At 35.8% G+C, this 14,554-nt stretch overlaps 1 protein-coding gene across 1 annotated transcript in view; it reads right to left on the bottom strand.

The window, feature by feature from the left end:
* APP1 (aminopeptidase P1) overlaps positions 1-14,554 on the bottom strand; it is a 200,027-nt gene that overhangs the window by 62,888 nt on the left and 122,585 nt on the right. Inside the window, exons 10-11 of the mRNA XM_089818888.1 lie at positions 853-987; positions 608-688 (exon numbers count right to left, since the gene is read on the bottom strand). Coding sequence (XP_089675014.1) covers positions 608-688; positions 853-987 — 216 coding nt within the window. The remainder of the gene's footprint in view (positions 1-607; positions 689-852; positions 988-14,554) is intronic.

Genomic DNA, 14,554 nt, shown 5'->3' with positions numbered 1-14,554 from the left:
CCCACACCATTTATTGAGGACTGTAGCTTCATATTATAATGACTAACAATTTCAATTGAAAACTACCCCCAACTCTGTAATACAAAAACTGGACAAAGGAGAGAAAGGAATCATCCGCTCTGCATCTTCCAAGCAAGTTTTTGTCTCCATTTATGAATTTCATGCATATCATTAAAGTCTCAATACTTTAAAATATTCAAACATTGTATCAAGAGAAAAAAAACTGAGAAACAATATATAATTATTGGTTACTCCATGTCTACCTTAAGGATATTCATGCAAGAAGGTTCAATGTTTTTGTCACCCAAAAGCTCAGCCACAATGAAACAAAGTTTAAACTGAAATTTGAATAAATAAAACTCCATTGCTTTGATCAGGTAAACAACATATAGAGAGAACAAATTGGTTTACCCTGTATTAAAGTGAAAAATTACCCATAAAAGAATGAAATGTAGGGTATAAACGAAATCAAGCATAACCGCAATATTATTGTTATTATTATAATAGAATTGTGAAAAATGTAAAACCTGCAATCAATGAACAATTATCAAATATACAATATGTAAACACAGTTTATAAGCAGCAATGTTAAAGGGCAAAGTAATACCGCAGTATAGCAGGCTTTCTCATGTGCTGATGGCTTTCCAAAGTGAACAGTTCGTGTGATATCTGTTGTTCCATCTAGGTACTAAAGAATAAAACAAAAATTTCAAAGTGATAACTAATTTGCTGAAGAAAGAAAAATTACTAAATTACCACGAATAGAGAAATTCTGCACATCAGTAGAGATGTAATTGAAGATATTCTTCATCCCTATATTACATTTTAGAAAATCATTCTAGAAACAAATACCTGTCCTCCAGAGTCGCACAAATAAATACTATCAGGTTCTAACTCAGCACATTTTCCAGGTTTTGGTTCATAGTGAATGATCGCGGCATTTGGACCAACTGATGAAATGGTTGGGAAGCTCAAACCCTTGAAATACTGTGACAAAACCCAAATGAAATCAAGTGAGATGCATTGTATTTGTTAATAATCATAAGAATCATTGAAGCAGTTGTGTTCAAATCAATTACAACATGAAGTATGGCATGAGGTTGAACATGTACTCGTTACACCTTAACTTATAATTCTGCGTTTTTAAGTTCTGACCTCCCTCTGCTACTGCAAGTTTTATTCTATTGATGTTTCTCACATGGATAATGTGACTATCCATGTTTTGGAGATATTTCATTTGGCACATCCCTATGAAGGATTTATACGCATTTACAAGTTACACCCACAAATGTCACCTCAGATTGAAAATAAAATAAAACTAAAAATTGATCTAAAGGATGTAACAAATGAGTAGTCACAATAAAACTAGTGTTGTGCCGATTTGTCATTACATTTGAGAGATTAGGGAAGAATCTACGATATTGAGAGATAAAGAATCTTATATGCTCTTTGCAAATATTGTTTCTCTTAAGGGATAATCTCACTAAAGTTTTATGTTATTGATTGGATGATAAAGATAGATAAAGATAAGTTTACTAATGTCCAGCAAGAGACCACGATGGTTTAAGAGATAGAAAGACGTATAACAAGGCAACAGCAAGCAGCGGGAGCACCAAATGGTGTCCACGGAAAGAAATACAAGAGAGAAAAAGAACAGAACAAGAAAAGACCAAATACTCTTTACAGGGGAGTAGTAGTCTAAAACAAAAGGATATGCTCTTGGGCAAGGGTGAACACTAGACCGTCTCAGGGAACCACTAGAGATAGGGTGATCCTGTCAAGTGTATCCTCTGCAAGGCCTCACATACTGCAGATTCTGGAACAAACAATTGCTCCTCTTGCATTGGCTGCTGAAGCATTGCTGTAATATAAGCCCTAATTTTTTGCTTTTTTTTGTTTTTTTTTTCTCTGTTTGAAAGTGTTTGATAGAAGAGATAGAGGAAAATAGAAGTGCAGAAATGGGTGCAAGATATAAAGATTTATAATAGCAAATGAACTAATGAAATAGCTTGCCGAGTGCAATGCTCACAACCAGCTATATTTTAAAAGTTCAATACAGAAGAAAAACTAGCAATACTCAAATGTTTAAGCTCATAACAATCAAATATTCAACATACCCATTCCCTGGCTACAGAAAATAAGAGGCTATGATGGCAATAACCAGCAATAACATGCCCAAAAAAACCTTAGGTACCTCCACCAAACAGCTCCAAGGAGGAGAGCTAGAAGCAAGCGAAGAATAACAAGAAAAATTATGCTACCAATTTCTGTAAATCCTTCAAAACCCCAGTCGACCTATCCTTTTATCCAAATGCCAATTCCAGAAAATGTACGGCCTCCCTAGTGAAGATGCAGCCAGCTTAGAAAGGTCTGGCCAGCCACAAATATGCAATAAACTCAAAAACCATAATAAATCAATCACTGCCAGTAAACTTTACCAATTAAAATCTCTAAAAAAGAATAAAATCAAAACACGAATGAAGCTCCTATTTACCATACAAGGTAAATGGATAGTTATTGCATTAAGAGACTAGAATGTAACGCAGAACACAATAGTACTTTATTCATATAAGCAGGATATACAATCACGATTACAATGCCGATTCATAATTTCATCCGGACAATGTACATATATCTCCCAAAGTGGTGACTCAACTGTCATGCAACCTTTTGGACACTATCTCGAGACAACAAAATAGAGATAACTAAACTACTAAGTACATCAAGACTCAAAACAAACTAAGAAGAGAGGTGTGTCACTGATAGGACTGGTGTAGTAGATGTCCTTTTTGCCCATAGCTCGCTCAGCTCTGCACGCAACTCGTGCACCTGCTGCATCTGGGCGTCCAAATCCCCCTTAGCCTGCATCTGAAGTTCTAATGCTCTCTTCCTCATCTCAGCTATGTTTCGGAGCTCCACCTCCTTTGCATCTAACTCCCTCTTCACATCCCCCAACTGAGATACAAATGTTGTGTTCTCTTACTCCCTCTCAGCAATGAGTGTTGCCCGCTCAATCTCCCAAGCTAACTGTTACGCGACCAACTTGGCTTCTACTACGGCTAATCTAGTAGTTGTCTCCTCCCGAGCCCTCGCTACTGCTACCCGATCCGCCTCACTCTTGCATAGAGCATAATACACCTCCCGATACACTTGTACTATCTCTCGCATTACGTTCTCAACTTTGTTCTCTGCTACAGGCTCTTTAGCAGTCGACTCCTGCTACATCTTAGGGGTCTCTGTGTTCGGCCGCACTAGCGATTATGAATGGGAGAGTGTACGACTGGGTTGCACTAATGGCGGAAAGAATGTATGAATCCATGACACTTCAGCACAAGACATTCTACATGCCTCACTACGCTATTGGGTTATTCCTGGATGTGACAACGTGGATGATTCCTCTCAATAGGCTGGAGGTCAAGCTTGGCCCACTCGTGCCAGCTGAGCTCCCCATCATGCGCTAGAGACACTTAGAAAGGCCAGGCGGACAGAAGGCCACGGTCAGGCAGAAGTGACCCAAACAGGAGTTGGACACAGGTTCGGAGCATGGAAATATGGGTAGTGGTCTACAGGAGACATGTTCTGATGATAGTGAGACTAATGGAGAGGAGGAAAAGAATGACGAAGAGGTGGAAGTTATAAATACAACACCATTTCTATTTCCATGGCCTGCACTTTCGGTGACAACATATTTGGTTCCTATGGGTACGCACAATGCACACATACCAGGATTTGGGCAGCTTAGACAACCAGTAGTGATGACCCCTATCGCAGTAGTGGCTCAGCTGGCTATAGTGACTCCAACCATTCCGGAGGCCGTGACTATAGTTGAGACAGAGTCCCACTCATTATTGATGACAGCCTTGCAAGAGGAAATGGAGTTACTAGCAGAAGAGGTTCTTGAGAGTTCGGGGACACCACAAGTCTGACTTGAGGTAGTGGAATTTGATGCGATGGTCATGATAGATAATGCACTATTGGTTACCGGTGAGGGTACTGCAACACAAAACTTGTGTGCAAAACTTAAGTAGGACTTGAGTAGCTATTTGGGTAGGAGATTCAGTATTCAACCCATAACACCGACATTTGCCACTCTCTCACCTATTAAAGTATCGCAAGCAATGGATCCTCCACCCCCAAAAGAGGAGAGTCATCCTATCGTTGCAGTTGAACCACCACCCCCACCTCCGACGAGGAGTATTGCAGAGAGGATGTTAGAAGCAGTAGAGTCGGCGATGGCCACGGAGCACCCCACATCACCAGACCCCTCGGCAGCTATAGGGGAGGATGTTGAGGCGTACTTAGCAAACGTGGTGACTCGAGGTTGCCAAGTAGTAGTTTCAGCACAAAGACATGCTTTGGAAGCAGTGGTGCGGGAGTTAAACTAGGCTTTGTCATTCATGCGGGTTGGTTGTTCAGCGGACTTCTCAGCATGTTTCTAGGCGAGATGATGGCCGAACACATAGACCCCTGAGATGCAACAAGAGAGGACTGCTAAAGAGCCTATAGTAGAGAACAAAGTTAAGAACCTGACGTGAGAGATAATACAAGTGTATCGGGAGGCGTATTATGCTCTATGCAGGAGTGAGGTAGATCAGGTAGTGGCAATAAGGACTCGAGAGGAGACAGCTACCAGATTAACCATAGTAGAAGCTAGGTTTCGCGCAGCAGTCAACTTGGGAGATTGAGCGGGCAGCACTCATTGCTAAGAGAGAGTCAGAGAAGGTGACATTTGTATCTCAGTTAGGGGGATGCGAAGAGGGGCAAAGGAGGTGGAACTCCGAAACATAGCTGAGATGAGGAAGAGAGCATTAGAACGTTAGATGCAAGCTAAGGTGGATTTGGACGCCCGAACGCAGTGGGTGCACAAGTTGCGGGAAGAGTTGAGCGAGCTATGGGCATAGAGGATGTCTACTACACCAGTCTTATCAAGGATGCACCCCTCTTCTTCTTAGTTTGTTTTGAGTCTTGATGTACTTAGTAGTTTAGTTGTCTCTATTTTGTCGTATGAGTCAACTTTTCTTTTGGGGGGGATGATGTCTATAAAAACTAAATTATAATCGACAGGATTAGTTAGTGTCTGAAAGGTTGTGTGACGATTGAGTCTCTTAATGCAATAACTATCTGTTTACCCTGTCAGTAAACATTTGGCATCATTGCAAGTCGAACTTGGTACAAAAGATGTGTTATGAAGATTAATGTCAAAATAGCTCCATAAAGATCGAAATAAAATAAAAGAAAAGGATGATGTAAGCACAACACGGGAAGCATTAATTCTCACACAAGTGGAGCAAAGGCAGAAATTTCAACAGCTCGCCGACGAGCACCAAAGAGGCGAAGGAGCACGGACCGACAGAGTGCATTCACCTAGTAGACCGAGGACTATCAAGGACTTACTTAAAGAGATGCGACAAAGATTGAATTAAGTAGAAGAGGCAAGGAAGGAGTTCCTAAACTTGTTTATGCCAAGGGTAGAGAATCTGGACGGAAGAGAAGGAATCTGCACGACTCGAGGTGTTGAAGGAGCATGAGGGTAGGGTGAACTTTTTGTTCCCGATACACCAAAAGAATGGATACAAGTTAAGAATCGAACTACTTCGCTTGTAGAAGACCTCTTCACAGAGTAGCGCGGATACTCAAAGCAATGCGGGTGCTCAAAACAACGTGGGTGCGCAACAAGTACAACAAATATAGAAGTTAACAATTTTAGGGCCAAAGGAAAAACTACCAAAATTTAATGGCGATGGGACGGTCAATCTAGTCTAACATTGTAAAACGTGCGAAACAATCTGGACTGCAAATGGCGTAACGAACTAAGATGACTGGATACAACGGCTTTCAACGACCCTACGAGGTGTAGCGATCGATTGGTTTTCAAACATCGATCCGAAGAAGCTAACTACATGGGCTGACGTCAAGGAGCTTATAGTAGAGTTCTAACTACTCAAAGATGACAATGAAATAGTAGCGAAAATTTACAGTACAAAACAGGAAAAGAATGAAATAGTCCACATATATGCAAGGAGACTAAAGGAACTGGTAGGAAAAATGGAAAGCCAACCAACGGACGGGTTGAAGAAAAGATGGTTTGCCGAAGGGCTACGACCAACACTGTAGAGAAAGATGAAAATAGTACCCCCAACATCATACATTGAGGCATATAACCACGCGATAGAGTTGGAGTGCGAACATAAAACCAGCAAAAAGAAGAGAGACAAATCTTTGGATTCTGAAGACTCATCCTTCACAAGCAGCGATGAGGGATCAAGTAAAAAGGTTCAGGCATTATAGAAGGATATGCTACGTAAGATGAAACAGTTTTAAAACATGAAAAAGAACCCTGGCCAAACGAGGGAAGGGGATTTATGGTGTGCGGAGTGCAAGGAGGAGGGCCACACAAAGGGCTCTTGTCCTAAGAATCAATTCTGTGATATCTACCAGATGCGGCACATTCCATCAGTGAATGCCCATTCAATATGAAAACAAAGAATCAGAACACCATATTAAGGTAGTGGGCAATTGCATGTATAGTCGTAAAGCAAATTGTGACATCGTTGATCAATGGCCTCTAAAGATAGGGTTGTATCTACCCCAGAACCATGAATAAATAGATCTAATGGCCTCTTTCAACATGTCCATGCCCACATAAATGTATCCCATTATGAACTTCTCTTCATTAGCAATTCGTAGGAAAACACGAGGCTCTATGAATTGTAATCATAAAGTTGAAACATTAAGCTTTAAGGTTCACTTTTAAAAATGATATATGAACATAAACAAGTGTGAACAAAAATAAGGAAATGAAACAAAAAGGAAAATAACCCATACAAATAGTAATCAAAAACCCAATCAACCATCTCAATACTTGCATTGCTCTTCACATATGATGATGCAGTCCACTCCTCACTTATAAAAATGTGTTTCAAACCAGCCTAGGACTGGAGCAAGGATTGCAACGTGACAAAATTGGTTACCTTGAGTGATCCCTAGACAAGCCAACTCCTTATTTTTGAAATTTCTTGTAATCTTGAGGAACCAACTATAATTATATATGAATTTAAACATATGCCTTGCACAGTCTACAAATGTTTTTATCCAAGGATGTTTTCCATGACCCTCTAATTCAATCAAGGCATTGAGCAGCACAAGGGGTCCAAAATAAGGCAGGCTGCCTCTTCATAAGAAGTCTACCTCAAGCAACATAATATGTTGCATCCAGCACAAGGTTTGTTGCCTCTCCATAAGAAGTCTACTTGGAGCAACATAATTTGTTGCATCATCTATGAGTACCTATACCACATTATCCTCACCAACCTCCTCCAACACTTCCTCCAAACCTCACAAAGATACTTAGAATTTTTCATAAAGCATCAAGTAACTTTACAAACACCATACCACTTGAGAAAGAAAAGAAAAAACAATTTAGTAAAATAAAAAATTTAAAAACTTAATCACTAAATCAATAGTCAATATAGTTTACAAAGTAGTAAGTACAAGTTGTACAATTACTTGATGAGGAGACAAGAAAAATCAGCAGTCTTCAACTTCTATCAGTGCAACCATTAGTCATGGAGGAGCAACCCTTCTTCCTCCATACTACATGTTGCTCAACAATTGTGGCTTTGAATCCGGCACCACAAACAGTAACAACTTTTACCATAATTTGTGAATAAGGAGACATAAAACAAATTAAATAAACAAAATAATTATCAGATTTTACTATGAGCTTTTAAAACTAAAATAATCAATGTGGCGTACTCTTGAAAGCAAGAAATTTAGGACAGCGAAATCGAAAATAGTAATGAATACCTCACACTGCTCCATTATTCCATCGCATCGTCTCATGCAATGGTTCACCACTCAAATTCATGTGCAAAACGATAAGAGAATCTAATGTGGATTATTTTTTACGAATTTGAGGCCCAATGGACACACTTGTAGGACCGTTACTTGTAGAGGGAGGAAATATATACTAATGATTTCAAGAGCCCTCTACATCAATGTTTTTCATTTCTTCCAAATGCTTTTGTTTTAATTCATTTTTCTTTTTAAATTCCTTATTTGAGCTTACCTTTCACATATAACATCAATGGATGCTTTTTTGCATCACTTGGCATCATGCCTTTTTATGTGCAAGGTGATATTTCAATCAGTTAATACCCCCACCATATTTTATTTTGCAATGAAAACATAGTACTTGTTTTTTTCAATTCAAGGATGACATGTTTGTGTGATCAGTTTGTGTCATGTCCCCTAATTATGACATTATGGGTCAAAAAAATAAATGCAATGAAATACTTATAATAATAATTTTAATAAATATAGAAAAGATTGTATATAATTATTATTATTACATACTAAGTTATTGAAGTAAATAATTAGATATAAATTGTATAAGTTCATTATAAATAATAAATATAAAAGAATAAAGATTAATGTATTGTTGATATGATAAATAATCTAATAAGGTCAAGTAATAAATAAGGATATAATACCAATAATATATACTTATATATAAATTGACATAACACAATATTTAATGTTTATAAAGGGATAATATATTAATAAATAAATATATATATATATATATATATATATATATATATATGAGACTAATTAATAATCAATATAAATAATTAAATTATGAAGAGTCGTGACTGATGAGAAATAATCTATATAAGTATTAGGAGGAAAGTCATTTAAGAATATAGAGAAATATATATATATATATATGAATGGAGTTTGTAAGGATTTTAATGGAGAAATTTTAATGTTTCACACAGGAACATTACAGTGGTATCAGAGCATGATCCTACCATCTTGTTACAAAAAAGAAAAAGAAAATCAAAAATTAGCTTAAAGAATCAACAACCGAATAGAAATATTAGAATAATTAATGGCAGAAGAAAATGGGGGAAGAACTGGTTAATCCATTATTGCATATTATTCAATGAGATTTGGAGTATTCAGAGCTAGACAAAGAATTTTATTATTGTCGAACAATATCCGTTAATGTATATCATAATAACTATGAATGCTACAAGACTACACCAATGAATGTTATTGTAATTGATTTTATCAACAAAAAAATTCCTAGTTTGAGCGCGAGGAACAAATCTCCAATATAAAGAGATAAGAGATAGATTTCAGAACCAATGCAAAGGAGATGGATGATAAAATTGCAAAAGAAAAAATAAATGGAGCCAGAAAATCATTTTTAAAAGGTGGATAAATGTATATCACCTACCATTATTATTACTATTATCGAGGATGCATCCATTGGACAGTGAAGAAAAAGATTAAAAAAAGTGACATGAAACCGTATTAGACCATTTAAGATCTAGGTCAAGGGCAACAATAAGTAGCAGATATTGTAAAGTAGTAAATTAATATATATCAACATGAGAACTTCAAGAAGAAAATGCCTTGTCTTTTGCAATCAAATAAAAACATACATATACGAAATGGTCAAAGGTTGAATTTATAAATGCATCGAAGCTTAGGAGATTGGACCTATTACACATCCATTTTCTGTGAGAAATAATTAGACATGGATCATTGCATACAAACCCACAAGAGTATCGCCAACATTGAGCAGTTAATAGCCGATAATATCAAGAATACAGCTCATGAATTCTGGAACCAGGGATCGATAGTTATAAAGTGAGATACAAATACAATAGAATTTAGATACTCTTTGGGAGTTGTGTCAAATTTGGTGCCTGAGCCTTACAAAAGGAAGAATGTGCGAATGAATCAGGAGGGCGCTTTGGCATACAATGATGGAGGGAAGATCAATGCACTTTGGAATTTATATTAACACCGTTCAAATGAAAGATCATTTTGGAAAAACTAGTGGTAATGTAGATTTATTAAGATCATTTCATTGTTATCATAATCACAAATGAACCCATAAGGTTGCACGTAGGAGCATAAAAATATCGCTATGGGGAGCTGAGGAAACCAATGATGTGAATATTTTGATCATGTTATGCGATCCATACCAATTACACCAAGATGATCAATTGTAGAGGCATAAGAGATATTGGGTGAGATACAACAATAAATCGAGGAGAAAAAACGAATAATGAAGCAGCGGAAGAAAACGACCTAAAGTACAAACAGAAATAAAAGAGGAAATCCCTACAACAGATGACACGTTGATACATGATAAGACAACATAAACGAACAATATGAAGTGAAGGACTAATAAATTGTGGATAATTAGAATTGGTTGGAAGTTTGAGCCCGCCATATATATAATTGAATAAAGAGAATTTCAAAGAAAATTGTTTCAAATTTATAAATTATTAAAAGTGGTGTAATAATAATTTTGAGGAAAAGTACACTTCAGATTGAAAGTATCCAATTGTGGACTTAAATCAAGATAAGTTTATCGTTTAATTTGTTTTAGATGAATCTTATGAAATTTTGTTATTTCGAATATATTATTTAAGGTAATGAGGTTCTCATCTTAAGGTTTATTATTATTTGTAGGATCAAATTAAAACAAGATCCCAAGTGAACCAAATACAAAGAAGAGGACGAGAGTTAAGAGAAAATTGAAAATGAAGTTTATAAGCTGTAACCTTAAGGAACAAAGATTCAAATTTGGAATTATATAGAAAATTAATTAAGGTCTTAGAAAGGTGACATTACTTTTTATTTTTTGTGTTTAAATTCATAATGGATAGGGAGTGTGCATAGGGGGAGGAGTAAATCGGTCGCGTTGGGGCTAAGAAAATCCCAATATGGATAAAGATTTGAGGGAGCCCCAAGCTAAGCATGTCTAAACTCGAGAAGCGGTAAATCTACCATCCACATCAAAATTAAACATGTTCCTAGTGGGTAGGGAGTGTGCACAGGGGGAGGAGTAAATCAGTTTCGTTGGGGCAAGAGAATCCCAATATGGATAAAAATCTGAGGGAGCCCCAAGCTGAGTGTGTCCAAACTCGAGCAGCAGCAAATCTACCATCCACAATGGAATTATACACCCTATTGTAGTACTAGCTATAGAAAAGTTGTTAAAAATATGCATCTTCAAGAACTTTTGATTTCGAGACAAGGGAAAGGAGTATGACATTCACTGCGATCAAAGTGGTAAAACATTTCCTTACATTTTCTTATTTTAAATTGTAAGCAAGTTTCTAACATGTATACTGTGTGTCTACATCGTGTCTTCATGCATTAATATGTTTGCTTTGTGTTTTCTTTGTGTCTTCCTACATTCGTGTGTCTACCTCGTGTTTGCATTGTGTCTTCATGCATTAATGTGTCTACTTTGTGTCTTCATTCATATTTTCTTTCAGTGGTTACTAACATATGAACTTTGCAAGTGTTTAACACATATGCAGGGAAAAGAATGAATCTGAGCTATGAACCACATTAGTTGCTTGAGGACAAGCAAATTTGAGAGGGGTGGCCTTGTCATGTCCCCTAATTATGACATTATGGGTCAAAAAATTAAATGCAATAAAATACTTATAGTAATTATTTTAATAAATATAGAAAAGATTGTATATAATAATTATTATTACATACTAAGTTATTTAAGTAAATAATGATATATAAATTGTATACGTTCATTATAAATAATAAATATAATTTAATTTAATAAATATTAATGTATTACTGATATGATAAATAGTCTAATAAGGTCAACTAATAAATAAGGATATAATACCAATAATATATACTTATAGGTAAATCAAAATAACACAATATTTAATATTTATAAAGGGATAATATATTAATAAATATATATATTAATGAGACTAATTAATAATCAATATAAATAATTAAATTATGAAGTTGTGACTAATGAGAAATAATCTATATAAGTATTAGGAGGAAAGTCATTTAAGAATATATATATTTATATGTGTGTGTGTGAATGGCATTTGTAAGGATTTTAATGGAGAAATTTTAATGTTTCACACAGGAATATTACAGTTTGGCATCTAATTAGGTCTATATTTGAGTTAGAGCGATTGCTAGCCTCAGACATTATGTTGTAATTTATCATAAATGAAAAAATCGGCATATACAAATTGTATAATCACATTCTAGTTAGATTAAAATAAAGAAAGAGAAGTAGGTTTCTTACTTTTCAACATAAAATGAAGCAAAAGTAAAATAAATGCACAAAAACAAAGAAAATATTGAAGTTAAAAATAAAAATAAAAGCACAACTCACCTCTTCAAATTTGCTCCAAAAATGAAGAAATGCACTTCAAATTTGTAAAGGCATCCAAGTCCTTATTTTAACTCCTAAATACCATGAATGCAAGCTACTAACTTGCACAAATAATCAACAACCACTATCTTGGATAAATTGATTACTGTTTCGCTCTTACCTCAATATTTCGGTTCAAATGTCTCTTTTCCTCTCCTCCTTCTGTTTGCAAACAACATAATGTTCTTTTTAGGGTTGAGGAACAAATATAAGCTCAAAAACCTTAAGTTAAAAATTTTAAAAAATTAAATGTTTTTTAAAGTGAAATTCATGTTCGTTGCAATCAAGTGTAGCACAAGTCAGCCTAGTTTGGCATAATCAACGAGTTTGCCCAATGTCATTCTACTTGACCAAGTCCCAGTCACAGGTCTCATATGCTCAACAGGCCTACCTCAGCCTTGTATCCATGCAAATGAGCTCCTCAAATTTACATTTACATCTAACCAAAAGGTTACACCCCTATTTGTCTCAGATTTCCAAATTAATGTAAAATCACTTTTATTTCTATTCTTAAACAATTCCACTTTAATATTTTGTGCCCCTATAGTCACTTTATTAAATAAACTAAACTAATGATACAATTGCAACTTTTATTGAACTTCAAAAAATAATAACTTATTGTTATTCAATTTAAACCCAATGGACTATGACAAATATGGATATATCAACCCAAAGTTGAATCCACTAAAATGGCAACCTAACAATTGGCTCAATCAATGACTAAAATTGAATTACTAGAAATAGGGGTTATGGAGATCTTCCAAAACCACTCTAGAAAAAGGTGATATGCACATCTTAACCATCAAAGCTCAAATAAACAGTTGACATAGCCAACTTGTGGGTAAACTATCATTGTGAGTTCCTGTAATGTCCCCTTCTTAGCATTCATAGCATGATGTTGTCGTTAGCCTATTTCCCCACGGTCCCGTAGGCTAACCAGGACATTAAAGGGGCTTAGAGGCCATTTGGCCTAGATAGTTTCAGTTGCAAGTCTTTCTGAGGAGTTTTGAGGCAACTTTGGGCATACTTACTATTTATAGTAAGTCATCTTGGATATGATCGGACATCCGGTGGTAGCGGTATGTCGATGGTGATTGTTTAAAATCGGCAAGAAGACTTGTTTATCATTGATAAGATTTGTTATGCATTGATAAAGCTATTTTATAAAGTTAAATTTAAATATTTAACTTTATTAATGCATAGACTATAGTTTGTGAGAAATATTTAAATTAAAAGAGTCCCTTTTATTTTATAACACATTGGAGACATAAGTTACATAAAGGGAGTTATGTTTTATCCCACATTGAGAAAACGAAGGACGGAGCTCTTGTGAGAACACTATAAAAGAAATGGAAAGAGCTTCTTTTAACCAGGCTTGGAAAATATCAAAGAAATTGGAAAATTTTCTGGAGATTATGTCTCAATAGGTTGAAGGACGAAATCCCTTCAAGCTGGAAATCTTGACGCCATTGAAAGATATGGTCTTGAGATTCAATAGGGTAGTAGTCTAAAAAAACAGATACGAAAAAGCAGTCTGAAAAAGCAGAACCGAAAAAACAGGCCGAAAAACTAGTACAAAAAAGCGGAGCCGAAAAAGCAGGCCGAAAAAAGCAATCCGAAAAAGTAGGCCGAAAAAGCAGTACGAAAAAAGCGGAACCGAAAAAGCAGGCCGAAAAAAGCAGTTCGAAAAAGCAATTTGAAAAAGCAAATCGGAAAAGCAAAGCAGAAGGGGCAGCATTGAAGAAAATTATTACAGCCATCTACAACCAGGTTCCTTTATTAATATTGTTTTTAGGGTGTTATAAGCTTTCAGCTGTAAGTGTGCATTATACCAGCATTATCATTTTGTAATCCATGTAAATGCCAAAGTCTTAGCCATATTTCATGAGCATTGTAATTTTCATTGCAATTAAGAAGATAATAGTTGTTGGTGCCATTTAAGCAATTTAATATCATTATTTATCAGCTAGCTAGTTTGCATACCAACTGTTTGTAAAAATGCCAGTTGGCTCTAGGTGTTCATTTCTCATGCTTAGAGCATATATATGCACTGAATATTGTCAAAATTAGTACCACACTCATGTTAGGTCATTGTGTAGTCTATTGTAGTCTTCTAGCACAAGATTTTCATTGATGCAAATTGTAAAAAAGTCATTCGAAGCTAGCTGAAATACTATATCAGTCATACGTCCCTTGCATGTGAATTGTTTGATGAAATTCCTTGAGCTTTCATCAGCATTTTTTGAGGGCAGATTTGAGGAGGGTTATTACAGTGGTATCAGAGCTTACTTGCAAAGTGTTTGATGAAATGTCAAACAACTA

This window comes from Cupressus sempervirens, chromosome 3 (assembly GCF_028749045.1).
Source record: "Cupressus sempervirens isolate cs-2001-9-10 chromosome 3, ASM2874904v1, whole genome shotgun sequence".
Taxonomy (NCBI): domain Eukaryota; kingdom Viridiplantae; phylum Streptophyta; class Pinopsida; order Cupressales; family Cupressaceae; genus Cupressus; species Cupressus sempervirens.
This window is presented reverse-complemented; position numbering and strand designations above follow the sequence as displayed.